At 49.1% G+C, this 16792-nt stretch overlaps 1 protein-coding gene across 1 annotated transcript; it reads left to right on the top strand.

Moving 5' to 3' along the window:
* The first annotated feature begins 727 nt into the window (after nt 1–727).
* Nucleotides 728–4506, top strand: LOC144165359 (uncharacterized). Its single transcript, XM_077695460.1, has 2 exons — nt 728–1177; nt 4321–4506. The coding sequence occupies exons 1-2, from the start codon at nt 801–803 to the stop codon at nt 4418–4420; spliced, it is 477 nt and encodes a 158-aa protein (XP_077551586.1). The 5' UTR covers nt 728–800; the 3' UTR covers nt 4421–4506.
* The last annotated feature ends 12286 nt before the right edge of the window (nt 4507–16792 follow it).

Below are 16792 nucleotides of genomic sequence, written 5' to 3' on the forward strand. Positions count from 1 at the left end.
ATTCCGCGCATGAAGAGCCATGTGGTGCCGCGCCGCGCATACGGAACCTTGAAGCTCAAGTGCTTCAGCTGCGAATGCAGTTAGAAAAATGTGAAGCTAGCAAGCTTGCCCAAAATATGGACGAGGCAAAGCTGCAATTTTACACTGGTAAGCTTGTCTTTCTTGCATGAAGGTATAATCTCCTGCTACATCTGAGCCTTGATTTCTTTATAGGACTGTCAAAGGCGCACTTCTTTGCAATCCTGAGCAGCATCGTGCCCGTGCTGCCGCCAGCCAGGTGCAAATGTCCGCACGAGACGCAGCTGCTGATGTTTTTCATGAAGCTGCGTCTCAATGTGCCTTTTTGTGACCTGGCGTATCGGTTTGATTTGACTCCAAAAACCGTGAGTCAGTCATTCAGACGTATCCTGGAGGCAGTACATCACCTTATGAAGAGTTTGGTGGTGTTCCCGAGCCAGGAAGTGTGCCACAGCTGGCTTGGTGAGCACGAGCTCCACCACTTCCCGAGGCTCCGTGCCATCATTGACTGCACAGAAGTATCCATTGCCAGGTAGTTGACCTTGTTCCCCTACTTTATATTGCTAGCACAAAGTACCGCACTGAAATATGCCGTGCATTACTTTGCCTTTCAGACCACTCAACCAAGACGAGCAGCAAATCGTGTGGAGCGATTACAAGCACGACACCACACTCAAGTACCTCGTGGCCGTGAACACCCATGGTGCAGTCATGTTCGTGTCAGAAGCTTTTGGAGGGAGAACTTCCGACAAAGAACTTACACTCTCATGCGGTGAGCATGCATGCAATCATTACAGGAGCCACCTGCTACTGGTGCGAAAAACAATGTTCTTGATGCAGGATTCATGGACAAGCTAGAGGAAGGTGACCAAGTCTTTGCTGACCGCGGATTTTTGCTGTATGAAGAGTTCTACGAAAACAACGTGCAGCTCATCACGCCTACCTTTACAAAGAACAAGAAGCAACTGGCCGCAGATGAAGTAACGACGTCAAGAAGAATCTCTTCGACAAGGATCATCGTGGAGCGAGCTATCGGGCACCTCAAGAAGTGGCGCATCATGACCGGAAGCGTGCACCACACACTGGTCGACTGTTACGATGAGATCATTATGGTCGTTGCAGGGCTGACAAACCTCTGCCCCCCCCCTGTCCAAAAAAGGTAAGCCCTATCTTGTTTGAAATTCCTGCTGTCGTATTGTACAGACAGGCCACAGAAGATGACAGGTTGGTGACTGGAGTTGCACAAAAAATAAGAACAGTACAATCTTGTTGTGCATTTTTATTTTTTGTAGAACAGCCAACTTTCTGTGATCCTGATAAAAAAAACTTGCATACACTGGCGTACTGCAAGGCCATTCGTGGAAGATAGTTGCACAAAAAAGGCGCATAACATTTGTATGCCTTGAATGGCACTGTCATAATAAAAGACTAGTGTTAAATTGCCAAAAGTAATCTCACTGAAATTTCAAAGATGACAGGTTGGTGACTGGAGTTGCACAAAAAATAAGAACAGTACAATCTTGTGCATTTTTATTTCTTGTAGAACAGACAACCTTTCTGTAATCCTGATAAAAACTTGCGTGCACTGACGTACTGCAAGGTCATTCGTGGAAGATAGTTGCACAAAAAATACGCATAACATTTGTATGCCTTGAATGGCACTGACATAAAAACAGGAACCATACCATTTTAGTGTGCTTGCCAAAATAAAAGACTAGTGTAAAATTGCACAAAAGTAATCTCACTGACTTTTCATTATCACAATGCTCAGGCTGTATGCAAGCCTAAAAATGGAAATCACAATTGCGAGATGTTGTCATTACAGAAAAATTCCACACCTCAAATGTACAAGGACACCTAACAAACAAGTATATTTATGAGACAGACACTTTGACAACGCTGGCAGCAACAGTGGGACATACAGGAAACGACCAACTCCACAAATAGGCAGCTATTTCACAGAAAAAAAAACAAGTATACATGTGCAGATTATGAATAGGCCATACATGCTACACACTCACCACTGCCCTGATGTGACAATGGACATCCTTTCAGTCGCACGTTTTAGGTGAGCGCGAGTACATTCACAATGCAAGAATGAATCACTCTACATGTGTGATACCACTAGACCCCTTTTTGGTTTTAGGTGGTCAACCTTTGAACACCAATTAAAATGATTAAACTGTTATTTTGGCACTCTTTGGCTTCTGTTGACCTTGCGCCACAAAACAAACACATAAAGTACAAATAGAGGTGGCTCATAAAAATGCAGTTTGATTTTGTTCCTGTGCACGTCACAAAAAATAGGCACAGTACTACCTTGTGCCTGACATTGTGACCAACTAGTTTAAAATTGCACACAAATAATGAGACCTGTTGGCACTGCGTCCCGTATCACAAGTTTGCGTCAAAATGTAGCAGCCTAAAGCAGAATTTTCCAGTCGGGAAAAATACTTGGCGACTGCACAAACACTTCACACAGCACCACAGAATAGAAAAATCATGCGATTTTTTTCCTTTGTGTATGTGCTCACCTTACAATATTTTACCCATTCAGGCATTCAACATCGCACTCTGCTGTTCATAAAATGCTAATATGTTCAGACTAGCTTGGAAAAAAGGAAATGCCTCAATATTTCTGGAAAAAAAGGAAATACAGTGTGTTAAACGCACCGCTTTCAGACCAGCACCCACCGCGGTAACTCTGTGGCCAAGGATGCGGGTGTGACCCTGGCCGCGGTGGCTGTTTTTCTGATGGAGGGAAGCGAAAACTTTTGTGTCAAGATTCCAGTGCACGTGAAAGATCCACAGGTGTTCAAAATTAATCCGGAGCCCTCCACTACAGCAAGCCTCATAACCGAGGTGTAGCTTCAGCGCGTTCAACCTCATAATCAATTGAAAACAGACGCAACCAGTTTTTGCCAAGTGGCCTAGAGGTCACATGATCCATGTTACCTTGAACAGTGGCCGCTGCACCTGTACCTGCCTTAAAGCAGTTCACCTGACTGATGGATGGCCATTTTCACTGGCAGTCATATCTTGCCAAGAATAATTCTTCGCATTACAATTTCTCGCATGAAACTTTCTACACTTGGGTTGTGGATCTCCATGAAGTCTTCCTCCCTCTGTACTACTACCAGGTGCCCGCCCCCCTCAACATGGACGTAGAAGTAGCACTGTTGTATGTTCTCCAAGTTCAGGTGGAGTTGGGCTTGCACCTGGTAGTAGTAGGCATGGGTGACTTTAAGTCTTCCATCGGCTAAAAGGCAAAAGTCATTCTTTTTCGGACCTTCAGCGAGAAGTTCTGAAGGGTTGCAATCTCTCAAACCGTATAAGCACTTAACTTCTACAAGGGAAGGCTCATGACACTCGCACCGAAATATCCCATCGGGACTGCAGCCTAGGAGCGGGTACTTCGGGTTTATCATAAGACCGCAGTCTTCAATTCTAGCATTTGAATGCAGGCCTTCAAGGTACCCAAGTAGCCTCTCCTTGGCCACAGCCTCATTGGCAATACCGTACTGCACTGCTGGTGCATTGATTGTTTTGGCATTGAAAATCCTGTTTACTAGTGTTGTGCACCGTGCCTTCTTTGACCGGCATACATCCTTAAAAATGGATGCCGTTACGCGGCCTTTACGATGAGAAAACCACAGTGGTGCACTCCTCTGGCCACAAGTGGCCTGTTCAATGGCCTTTGCATCTTGTTCAGTTATAGACAACTTCTGCATAACAACCACCGCCAACTCATCTACATTTTCACTCTGGAGCCCTCTCTGGGCTAACAGCCGTGCGGTAAACATAGACAGTGGTGTTGCGACTGTCACTGCCAGTCTATCATCACTGGGCATGTTGAGAGGCGCTACCAGCTGTGGCCTGTCTGCTTCTGGCCTGGGGGTTGTTAGAGTGTACACTCTTGCATTTGGGGCTACCTGGAAAACACGAACAATTAATACACATGTAACGTGAGGCAGCAACAAATTACATGTGTGCTTTAAATGTGCCCCCGTAAATGCAACCATTACCTTTTGAAGTGTCTGCAAGAACACTTCTTCATTCGGAAGCTCCTTGAGGCCCGAGGGCTTCCTCCTTTGGGGCACAGTCTGCTGCGGACCATACCGGTGCCGTGTGTACGACAGCTGCTTTGCCCGTTTTGGCTGCACCTACAACATTTTGTTACCTTGTGTGACTGAAATTTCTCACAATACACAAGTTTCTGCACGTCACGAGACCAAGTGTATTTCATTAGTATCATTTTTTGTTATGCAACTAGTCCTAAAATTGCCGTCATACCTTTTTCAGGCGAGGTTTCACCCATGAACATGGCAGTTCAGTCGGAGCCTGCTCAGGAGTGTTGACCTGGGTCCAGAAGTCTACTGCAAAGCAAGCTGCTGCCGCATGACTGCAGACCCGTCCCAACCTGCATATCCACATGAATAAGTTGCATATCGTAGCAGAAAGCAGTAAAAAGAGGGAAATAAAGCTCACCCTGCCGTGCATGAGCATCTGGCATCCTGGATGTTGCCGTTTTCTTCCACTTGTACCCAGCATTCGTATGCTGGGCACGTTGATCGCTGCGACGGGCCTACATAGGCTTTCAGAATGCAGAGACCTTGTCGCGGCCTAGCAGTCATGATGTTGTGGACCTTGCCTGCACAGATCATTTGCTCATTGCCATATGAAGTTCTAGCCACACGTTTACAAAACGCAACGAGCAGCCACTAAATAGCTTATATTTTCATTTATTAGGTGGCATAACTGTCTTGTTTGTGTTACACGGCAAAGTGCAATCAACAGTTGAACACTAATAAGTGCACCAGGTAAATAGCTGATGCACCACTGAATACTCTGTTGAAGAGAATGTGATTTGACTCAAATGCCACCATTAAGCTGCTACACATTTTTCAAAAGTTTAGGTTTGGAATGTCGCACATTTTTCAAAAGTTCAGGTTTGGAATGTCGTTTGGGTCCAAGGAGCACCACCACCAACCTTGGAGGCTTTCAGATGCCTTTGAAACACGAAAAAACAAGCTACTGCCCTTTCCTTAGCGTTTTGCGTATAAACTCACCTGTAGTTTTAATTGCAATCAATTGAATAACCCACGATGATTTTTTGGCCCGGTTTAACCCGCCGCGGTGGCTCAGTGGCTAAGGCGTTGCGCTGCTGAGCACAAGGTCGCGGGTTCGATTCCCGGCAGCGGCGGCCGCTTTTCTGATGGAGCGAAAAGCAAAAACGCCCGTGTGTACGAGATTTCGGCGCACGATAAAGATCCCCAGGTGGTCAAAATTAATCCGGAGCCCTCCACTACGGCGCGCCTCATCGCCTGCGTTGCGTCGGCGCGTTAAACCCTACAATCAATTTTTGGCCCAGTTTAACTCTGAAATTATTTTTTAAGTTACGAGAACAGAACTTGGCAGCAGTAACGACATCAAAACATGGCAGGTGAACACTCGAGCTTTCAACTGCTTTTGAAAATTGTCCTGCCGATGGGTGCAACTCTCTTAACTCAAATGTCGTTTCAAATAACCGTGTAGTAAATTTATAAGAGCATGTTGTAAATAATCTTTCAGTGCCTTTTTTCTAATCTTGTGTGTCTTGAAACAGTATTTCATAAATGTCACAAATTTATCTGACAACCTGATATGCTGTACTTGCACCACATGTAAAACATAAGGTATGTACACACCTGATTTCACGTACTGGTATGCATCCAGAGCTTTGAACGCATCTGCGGCTTCACCGTCTCCACAGGGCCTCCCCAAAAAATAGCTGCATATATCTGTGTACTTTATAGGAGGCCAGAGGTGAGCCCCAGGCTGGTAATTCAAGTTTCTTCCAGTGTCCAAATTGAATGGTCGGGAAACTGGATCCCTGCAAGGTAAACAAAACTGTCCATTAGCCCAAAATCACAGTGCCATACTACAATTGTCTCATTCTTTGACTTTTTCAATGTACTTGTTCAAAATGCACGCAATGACATGGCAAGTACATTAACCAAGGTTAGGCAGATAAAACAGGCTGGAGTTTATTCGCAGTGGCTTGTGGAGTTCACCAATCAAATTAAAGCTCACAAGTTGGCCATGCTTTTATATCTGGTCCAAGTGTCTTTCCTTTATAATCCTTTACTTTTATTCACATTAATTACAATGCAGATCTTCAGTACACCTTGATTTCCTTCGTAGAGGCATTGTTTCAGAAGCCTTGTGTGGAGTTTTGACATCGCTTGATAAAACGAACAAGGCTGAACTTCCCAAGGACCGACCTTCAATTAGAGTAGTTTTTTAAAAGTTATTAGCCACTACAACTACAAAAAAAATTACAAGAGCAACCTGATAAACTCAGCGTGCGCGTTCAGCTTTTACAGCATCCCTTAATATCCACTGCGAGCTTGCTGGAAAAACCAAAAAGGCATGCACGATCGGCACTAAAAGGATAAAGGCGCGTTCACACTTGCGACAAAAGCGAGCGAAAGCGACGGAGATTCCGTCGCTTTGTCGCGCAACGGACGTTTTTGGCGAATGGGCGGGACCAATTTTTGTCGTCGCGCGACAAAGCGACAGAATTCTGGTCGCTTTCGTTGCAGTGTGAACGGGCCTTAACAGCGCAAAAAATACAGCAGCGGCTTTCGTAAACTTGCTGCGCGCATCAGTGCGACACAACACGGCACAGCGATGTTGTAGAACGAAATGCAGCGAAAAGGTTGTATCATCGCAACGCTTTCAATAACACATAAAATAGGCTTCAGCGGACGAGCATGGCACGAATAAATGGGAAGCAAGGTGACGCGGGGCGCGTGACTACTGGCGAGGCACGACACACTGGCTGGAAGAACAGAACGTAGCACCTTACGTAGCGTATATGTAACAAAGTGCTTACCTTTCAAGGAAGCCCCTCGGTGCATCCATCGTAGTTATGCGCGGAAGGCACGATGCATCCGTGTTTTCCTTCGGTGGAAGCAGATAACTACAGGTAACTACACCCACACATGCATGTGAAGGCAGCCGGCGGGCCGGAGGCCAGGAGAGCTCTCGAACCGGAAGTGGCAGAAGCAGACGACTACCGTGAGCCTTTGCGCTTTTTACCGGTCACCTATTGACGCTCGTATCTTTCTGGTCGAAGCAGAGAGCTCGCGCGAACGGCTTTCCATACACGACATCGGCCAACTGGCATAAGCGATACTGCTACTGAAATTGAACTATTATTAACCGTAATAAAAATACGGCACATACGTACCAGTCTGTATTCGTCCGTCGCGACGGGGCTGACGAGGCAGCGGTGCCGACGGCAGGGCGTTCGTCTGTTGTGGCTATCGCGGAATGGTCGCTTTCCCGTCCACCGCGTATCCCACAACTCTTGCCGCTCGTGCACTTAAAGGCATTGAGCGTTCAAGTGGTGTGAGGTTGTTAAATGCAAGCCCGAGCTCCTCGGCGAGAGTTTTGTTCTCCGGATCAGGCGATTCCATGACTAGGGCTGCGGGTGCACTAGGCTTTACTAGTATTTTTAAAATGGCCGCCGTCTCCGTCGACTCCCGCGTGTGGGTGCTATATGAAGTCGACATACTAAGTATCTGTTTGATGGACCGGCTCGTATGACGCCATTGTTCACGTCACGGAATGTGCAATTTTAGCGGGAGATTTAAAATTTTGGCTTAAATTGCCTTATTTTTCAGTGAATAAAGCATCATTTGCTTCCGGGAAAGCGCTTGGGGTACTATGAAACACCTAATCTTTCGAATAAAACAAACTTTTGTTTTCTCTTCATGGCTCTCTTCGACAGGGCTGACTGTTCATGATTATCAACAGGCTTCAACACCACCTCGAGCTGACTGGTTGGTTTCACCCAGCGCTAAGTGCCTTCCGCGCTAGTTAGGGAAAGGATGACTATCTTTGGCTTCTCCATCGTGTAGTGATCCTAACATCACGCAAGAGTATTCCCGACTATATCGTTACTGTCGATATTCAGAAAGACTTGGACAATGTCAGCGAAGAAGGCATAATCCGAGAACGGGTGCAACGACTTACATTTTTACAGATGGGGCGGTAACATCTGAGTGCAGTTCATCAGGAATTTTTATTCCATCAGCTGGGAAAGCCTTGTCATACCGGCTTGAGCGACCGACTTCGTCCACGTAGGCTGAGCTTCATGGGATAAAAGAAGCCATCCGATATATTCTTCGCCAGCCGTCGACACAGTGGACCATTTTTTGCGATTCGAAGGCAACTCTTCAGACCCTGCAACGCGCTAGCTGCTTCAGCCTTCATGAACATGTCCAGCGAGAAGTGAAGTATCTCCACCATCTCGCATTCATCTCTGGACATCGTGTGACACTACAGTGGCTCCCAGGCCACTGCGGCATTTTGGGAAACCAGAAAGCGGATGAGGCTGCCCGCAGGGGCTTAGAATTGAGAACGCCAAGGAGGATTTTTTTCACGAAAAATGATGCCTCAGCCATGACGAAGGCAGTAGTTCTGGCTGAAAGAAACCGCTTATGGTCCCTTCCGGAGTTTCATCAGGTCTTTATATATTGCATAGACCCGTACATGAGAAAGAGGCTGCCGGAACGACTACCTCGTCGACTGGAGACACTGTACCATCGACTGCGTTCCTTTGTCGTACAAATTCGTTCCTTTGTCGTACAGGCCAGACTTCCAACCCATACTGTGACAACTGTGGCTCACCCGAAACCGTCGAACATATATTACTAGAGTGCTCTGCTTATGCTGAATCAAGGGGCCGTTTGCAGCAAAGAATTGAATGTGCAACCTAAACCATTAACACTAAGCTTGATGCTTGGACCATTCCACTCACCATGCATCCTCCCAGCGCAAAGCCCTGTCTGCATTATTTGAGTACCTCGAGGGCATTGGCGTCGCTACAGTACAACAATGTAGCCATCTCCCTAGCGTGTACAGTCAAGTTTTTACTGAGCGCCCTTAAACAGGACTCTACTCATTTTTAATTTTTATTCTTTTCTTTTTAATTTTTCTTTTCTTCTTGTCTCCTACTCTTCTTCTTCCATCTACGTCCTTTGTTTCCTTCTCCCCCCTTCCCCGCAGAGTAGCATGTCGGCGAATTCATGCTGGCAAACCTCTCCGCTTTCTCTGTAATAAAGGGTCTCTCTCTCTCTCTCTCTCTCTCTCTCTCTCTCTCTCTCTCTCTCTCTCTCTCTCTCTCTCTCAACGGGCCGCTGCCTTCCGCAGTAAGAAGGTACAGAAATGGGTTCGTTGCTTTTTAGAGCACTGACCCATTCGTCTAAACCCGTGGCCCACAACGCCTACAACCTACTATATTGGCAGGAGCGTTCTTCAAGGCTCGTTTATCGCGCCTATGCTATTCAACTTTAGGACATGAGCCGTGTTGCTCTCACACTCTCTGCTGCAAGCTTCGCCATGTATGCGGATGATTTCGTTGTGTGGATAGAAGCTGCTGACTATGGCTCCAAAGAAAGTATGCAAATTGATCTTCAGATTAAAGCGCACACTCTTGATATTCAATCTGCATTTATCTCCTGATAAGACGATTCCTACGGCAAGCGTGCGAAAGCCCGGATCCAACTATAGAACTTCAAGTGGCCAACACGGTTCTTACATCTCAAAATAGTAGAATTAAGCTCCTGGGGCAACAGATAAGTAGCTGGTCCCACTGCATTAATCCGTCATTTAAGAACTATTTGATCACTTGCATCTCTGAAAAATATGACTGATCACGTCAAAACGCAGGCTTTATGCTTGCTCGTGCCGTTCCGCGCGGACGGCTGCTACGGGCTCACTAGAGTCGAACAACAACGATGGTTTAATGCTAGGGAAAGCCATGAAATACCCGTAATATTAAAGCACTGTAGAGCACAATCGCAGTGCATTAAACTCTTCCAATAAGAAATAATTATTTTTCATGGTAGGGTCGTGGGATGTGGGTTCATTCGCTTCTGATTCGTCTGGTGTTGGTCTTGATTTAGGAAAGCTTCGCGTTCCCCCTACGTTGTCGTTTCGACAGAGCGACAGTTTCTTTTTATTGAAAAAACGCTGGTGGACGTCCCTTTAAGGAGTGCTTATAGAAGAGGACTGCCCTCTAGACAGCCTAGCTAAAAACGTGTTATTACCGACCACTGAACAACGTTCAGGGATCAATGATCAGGGAACAAAGCTCAGTGATGAAGGCGCCCGTATACAGAAGCCAAAACGTTTTCATTAAACCTTGGTCGGTGATCCCACATCTTTAAAGCGAAGCTTTAGTGTCCTCTATGATGCCGTTGCACGCCAATATGTCCTGCAAAAAAGCCAACTTTTCCTCACGATTCTGATTACTGATCGTGGGTGAAGGGGCAGAAAACGACGCTTTCTGCGGCGGGAATCGAACCTGGGCCCTTCGCGTTATGAAGCCGACGTCTGTTCGATTGCTCCATTTCGAATTTTTCGAAGCGAAGACCAAGACACAGGTACCGATTCGCGCCGTACACCCCATAGAGTTTCAAACTAATATACACTAGAGGGAAATCAGGCGCCACTGTCTAGGGGAGCCCGCGCTCCAGCGAGCGTTCCGTCATGTACCGGGCAGGCACGTTCCACTTGTCCTTGGCATGGCTCACGAACAGGCTGAAAAGTTGCCTCTGGCTGCAAAAATGCAACAATATTACTGCAGAAGATTAATAGAATTTGTTTCATTATTATTATAAAATTAGAGCTACAGAAAGATGGATTCGTCAGGTATTATTTAGAAGCTTCAGGCAAGATGAACAAAAAAACAATGTTACCCGTTATTATTGATTTTGGCTTCAAGACGAGAAAGAAGCTATGTGACTAACCAAGTCACGCAGGCGAGGAACGTCGCTAGCTGGAATGGCGCCGCCCAGGGCGGCCCATGAATGCAGCGCCAGATTTACTTCTAGTATATATTAGTATGTAGCTCTATGGTACACCACAAACCCAAACGTTAGGCCTACGGAGGGCCCACCCCACAGTTGCTGCGGATATTCTAGAAAAGTGGTGCGCACCTCCAGCGTAGCACATACTCGCAGTGTAGGATTGCCCAACCACAGAATCCAACACAAGAAAGCTCCGCGTTCAATCATGGTCGTCGTTAGACAGAGGAGGGCACGACTCCAGCAGCGAAACTGTTTAGCAGTTCGTTGATTCCGGAGTTTCACAAAACTCAGTATAACAGTATAAAGAAAAGAAATCACCGGCACCGGACCGGCAGGATTCGAAGCTGTGTTCGGTAGATCAACGCAGCTCAGTAAGTCATCTTACCCATTAGGCTACAACTGTAAATTAGGCTACAACTGTTTGACACGAGAGTCAAACGGCTCACTCACTCGGCTGTTACCGTGGTGAGAGGAACCTGCTCGACACAGAACACGTGATAGGGTGCATGTAGTACCTGCGGGCGCCTAGTTTACGTGTGCGCGTTCCGTTCGTTAGTTCTACTTCTTCGATTGTTGCAGCAGCGAAAAAGCAGCAAATCGGCCACAATCGTTGATCTAAACCGTCGTGATGGTTGTGAAGGTTTCGTACACCTTCGCTATTCTTACGCGTTAGTGTGTGGTCTCTCCTCCTCACAACATGCATAACCCATGTGTTAAGTTCGCGCCCCTCACTTATTAAGTAAAACCGCCCGGAAACTAGATATATTTAGCTGGGGTAGCTTGTTTACCTGTATGGTGTTTGTTTTCACGCCGGCCGAGCCAACAGAGCTGACTTGAGCGTGAGGGGTGTAAGAAAAAATTGGGCCCATCTGCCCGCGAGGGGGACTCGAGTAAATGCGTCGCATAGGGGGTGGGTGTATTGCGTTAACGTTTAGTGTTTGCGGAGTTGGTGGTAGTGAATGCGTTGTACCAGCAGCTTCTTGACGTAGTTTGAATGAGTCAAGGATATAAGGCGCGTTCGTAGCCTTTCATTCTGTGTCGGTTTTGTGGCGCAGTGGGAAGAGCACCATGTACCTCGCGTTCCGCCCACAGGTAGTGAATGCGTTGTATCAGCAACTTCTTGACGTAGTTTGAATGAGTCAAGGATATAAGGCGCGTTCGTAGCCTTTCATTCTGTGTCGGTTTTGTGGCGCAGTGGGAAGAGCACCATGTACCTCGCGTTCCGCCCACAGGTAGTGAATGCGTTGTATCAGCAGCTTCTTGACGTAGTTTGAATGAGTCAAGGATATAAGGCGCGTTCGTTGCCTTCCATTCTGTGTCGGCTTTGTGGCGCAGTGGGAAGAGCACCATGTACATTGCGTTCCGCCCGCAGGGTCGAGGGATCGAAACCAGGCGCCGGATAGTATTTTTTTTATAGTGTAGGGGGAGGGGTGCGGACCTGCGCCTCGCCGGCTGGCTGCGGACAACGGCGAGGGACGACGGGTGACACTGCGAGTTAAAGAAATGCTCTGCATTTAAAAACCGCGGAGGCTTGTTATTCGCCATGCTTCTGTGTCCACCCGACGAGCGGGCCCGGAGACGACGCATACAAACCCGTCGATCACTCCATAATAGCTGAAAGCGATGTAAGCTTTCGGAGGATTTCCTTGCGTTCGTTTGAGAAGCCGGCGGAGGGGGACCGTTGGCATTTTAACGACCGCGCCTACCGCCACGAGAATCCCCGAACCGGACAGGAGCGGAAAGTCGGTCAAGTGGTCAAACCTTGGGTCAAGCATAGGAAGAGGTGACCAGACGTTCGGTCTGTGATAGTTGCGCTGCTCAAAGTTACTGGGTGAAGTTGCCGTTAGTCACACGTCTGAGCATGGCGGCTGGGATGCGTCAAAGAGTAGGCGACGAGGCTTTGTTAGGCGCTCCACGTGTCTACAAAGGAAATGAATTTTGGTGGCGCGGAGCACAAACATAGGCGTGCACGGTATGGCAATACTTCAAGACGTGCCGCCCGAGAGACGATTCCCGGAGTTAGGTTTTCTTTTAGTTGGTTGGTTTTCATTTCTGTTATATTTGTGTTTTGCGAAATACCTTTGGGTTTCTGTATGAGAGTGAGAGAGGTGGGTCACGTGACTATTTTGAACCCACCTATAGCTTTGTTTGTCACGGTGGCCAATCAGTGGCCTAGTGTGGGCTAATCAATGGACCATCCTCACTCTCAAGTTGTGACGTCCCTTTTGGGGCTTGGTTTTGTTGGTAAAACCGAGGAGTTTGATGGTTTAGGCAACGGGAGAGGACGTACAGAGACAGGGGGTGGAGAGCAGCGAGCCCCGCTCGACGCGGGCCTTGCCGGACCTCTTGTATGCGATCATGAGCCTTGTAAGTTGTAAATAAAGTGTACATATTGTACATTTTGAGTTTGCTTGGAGTAGACCGTCGTCGGATATGTGCTGTCGGCCAACGAGCCAGCAATCGTCGTTTTATCGGATCACCGCATCGATCCACGCCGACCGACACATCTTCCAAAGTTTAACTCCATACATTACGAAGCATAACCGGTGCACACACTGCGAGGAACCACTGTGGGTTCGAGCTAAGTGAGCACGCTCACAAGACTGAAATGCTGTCGCGCCTTGAGTTCCTGTATATCACGTAGCGGAAGAGTTGCGCGTCCGATCGCCACATGCCGGGGGTTCCACCTTTCGACAAAAAAGCCCGTTTTCAGTGCTGCGCACAAGACACCGTTTTCAGTCAGTTCTGCTCAAGTGACCGGCGGCGGTTGCGGTGGCGGAGGCAGCGGCGGCCGCTCAGTTGATAAGCAGCCGACTATTCCCGCCGTCGCGCTGTCCCGCAGCTGCTGGCAGGTGCGTGCGCCGACACTTCCCCGCCGCTGCCACTGGCGCGGCGGCGTGGCGGTGGCTCCTATACGTGACGGGTGGCTTTCCCGCACGACTTTAGAACTCGAGATGAGGGATGGACGCGCAACTCTGCTCCCCTATGGGAGCTATATACAGGAACTCCAGTCGCACCAACTCAATACCGCCTCTATTGTGCAGGTGGAGCAGGGGCAACGAAAGACTACGCCCAGGGAAGACGTTCATTTTACGCCAACGTCCCAGTTACATGGTTTACATATGATGTATGTACGTACTTCCCTTAAGGTGAAAAGGGCGATAAGGTGCCACGCGCAAGTATGCGCGTCGTCACCGCGCAGTACCAGTGGGCTCTTGGGTGAGAGCAAAATTCGTGGCGCGGCGCACCGTTGTGCGCGCGCATCGCCGTTCTTGCCGGATCGGCTCGCAGCAGCGAGTGAGACGCGGTCCATTCGCTCACAGGCGCGTACGTACCGTACGGCGTGATCGTAAAGTGTTAGGTACGGCCTAGATGTAAACGTGGGGTCGGAACAACAGGAGCAACCGAAGACATGAGCGGGCAGCCGGAAAGGCTTCGGGGCATATTGCCGGAGAAACCGCTGTGCGGCCGGACGGTAGAGAATTCGCCACACACCTTCGGCTTCATGTCGAGCGTCTCCCCGAACAGCCCCTCGTGCAGGACGCACGCCCGGCGCCCCGGCGACAGGGAGTTCGGCTGCCGTTCAAAACAGCCAATGAGGTTAGGTAACCACAAACCAGCCAGGAGCGGCGGTCACGCTGACAGAGCTTTATCGCCGCAACGGTCGCTACAGCCTTCAACTCAGGCAGGAGTTCGAGATGTCGGCTAGGCTCTACACCTTGGCGCCTAGATGAGCAGGAATTCTGGGAGAGAGTCGAAAAGCGCCAAAACGGCATAAACCTAGCGATCGCGCAATGGCTCGGACGCCAGAATCCCCACAAGTGTGAGCTCTCTTAATTTTTTAACTGCGCCATCATTCACTTAAAAGAAAATGTTATTCATCATTTAGTGTCCCTGTCAGGCAATCGGTTTAAAAACTCACAAGTGCAATCAACTCATAGGTCGAAACGCCCGCGAGTCATCATTTCCAAAGCGTACCGGGGGAAGCCGTCAATATTTCTGGCGCTCGTATACGAGAGACTCACGTCGTTTCTCGTGCTAGGCAGTGCTTCGCCCTACAAAAGGCAGCGGATGTGGTGGCTGCCTATGTCAAATCATGTGGTATCAGTTGCGCCCCCCCCCCCCCCCCCCCTCCAGAAGACAGAGCTGCTCCTGGTTTCACCGCGCAAAACACACCCTCCAGGTTCGCCCACTATCACGTTACGTCTAGAGGGCCATATCGCTGCGCCAGCTCCAAGCGTGAAGATCCTGGGCATGATATTCCAGGCGGACCGCTCCAACACCCTTCTGATCAGCAAGCTTAAAACCACAACAGGCCAGGTTACTCATATGATACCACGAGTCACGACCAAAACCAGGGGTATGGGGGAAGCGGACACGCTTCGCCTTGTCCAGGCCCTCGCTGTGTCTAGGATTACGTACGCTATACCTTACGCCCTGCTTAAAGCCACAGAGCTCGAGAATATTGTGGCGTGGATCTTACTCGGACGACCCTCCGCACGCGGCTGCTGTGTGGACAGCGCCGGCGTGGGGAGGCAGGCAAGATGCAAGGACAACGGGCGGTAATCCTCTGGGGTGGTTTATTCTCCAAACCACCCTCGCGCTCCCGTCTTGGGCGTCGTCGACGGGCCCCGCGTTGCTTGAGCGGCCGAGTCGGTTGACACAGGCGCTACCGGTGATAAAGCCACCTTGGTCGATGCTATAGGTGAGACCCGGCTCGTGTTCCGGTGATCGTCTCCTCTCGAGTCCCAGCGCGCTCTCTGCGCGTCTGTTCTCACCTCCCGAAATGACGTCATGTTCACCGCCCTGCCGTCCCATTGGACGGCCGGGTTTCCGCGTGACCCATGACGTGCCCTGGCTGCTGAGCGAGGGGAACGGCGCCTCCTCTCCGGCCACTCGCGGGCTTCCGCAATTCCCCCCCTTCTCCAGAAAATAAACATCCTGATAAGGAAGGTGTACAAGCAAGCCATGGGTCTCCCGCAAGCACCTCAACAGAACGACTACTCCTACTTGGCATCCACAACTCGGCCGAGGAGTTTAATAGAGGCGCACCTGTCTAACGAAAGATTAAGGTTAGGAGCAACCGAAACGGGGAGGTTCATCCTCTCACGCCTGGCGCTGTCGGCCCCAGTCAGCCACCCACCTCTCCTTACTGGAAACGCAACCCACTCCATTTGAAAACACTTAATTGTGCCCGTCTTAACCATGCAATATGCACCCTGTGCATCACGAGGATCACAGAGAAGCCCGAGCCCAGACAATATTTAGATTGTACGGAGATGCATCATCTACCGTCTACACAGACGCAGCCTGTTACCCCGGTAGAACAGCTATGGCAGCCGCTGTGGTTTTAAATAAGCAGCACAGGTGCAGCATCCCAATCCAGACACAGTCCTCTCAAAGCCGAAAAAGCGGCGATAGCACTTGCGCTTAACTAAAGCGACGCCAAAGTTATAATCATAGACTCCCAGCAGGCGTGCTGCAACATTGCCAACGGTCGATTGCACGTCACAGCACTTCGACTAATCAATCAGAGACCACCAACGAGACCAGTCAGGATTGTATGGGCACCAGATCACAGCGGAATCCCTGGCAACGAGATCGCCAACCTCGTGGCTCGAGCCAGCGCTGATGAAGCCGAAGCCGAGCCCGAGCGCATGCAACCATACCAGGAAATTACGCAGCACTATAGGCTGTCCCGTAGAATCTACTCTTCACCCCACAAATCGCTACTGAGGGACCAGGAAAGATTATCCAGGTCAACACCTTCCCACATCCCACCAGACTTCACCTCTTTTACCGGACACACTTTTCTCCACTTTGCCGCTTCTGGGGAGAGCCCGGGACTCTCAGACACATAGTGGGCGGCTGCGAGAAGTCTACACTAGACCCCCGTGACATCCACCTTTCCA

This window comes from Haemaphysalis longicornis, unplaced genomic scaffold, assembly GCF_048455015.1.
Source record: "Haemaphysalis longicornis isolate Haplotype H1 unplaced genomic scaffold, Haemaphysalis longicornis Haplotype H1 scaffold_1, whole genome shotgun sequence".
Lineage (NCBI taxonomy): Eukaryota > Metazoa > Arthropoda > Arachnida > Ixodida > Ixodidae > Haemaphysalis > Haemaphysalis longicornis.

What these genes read in the sequence shown, in the direction of transcription:
- LOC144165359 (XM_077695460.1), top strand. Translation starts at nt 801, where the DNA reads ATGCAATCATTACAGGAGCCACCTGCTACTGGTGCGAAAAACAATGTT. An exon ending in CCCCCCCCTGTCCAAAAAAG is followed by an intron (nt 1,178 to 4,320) that starts GTAAGCCCTATC and finishes TACCTTTTTCAG; the next exon opens with GCGAGGTTTCACCCATGAAC.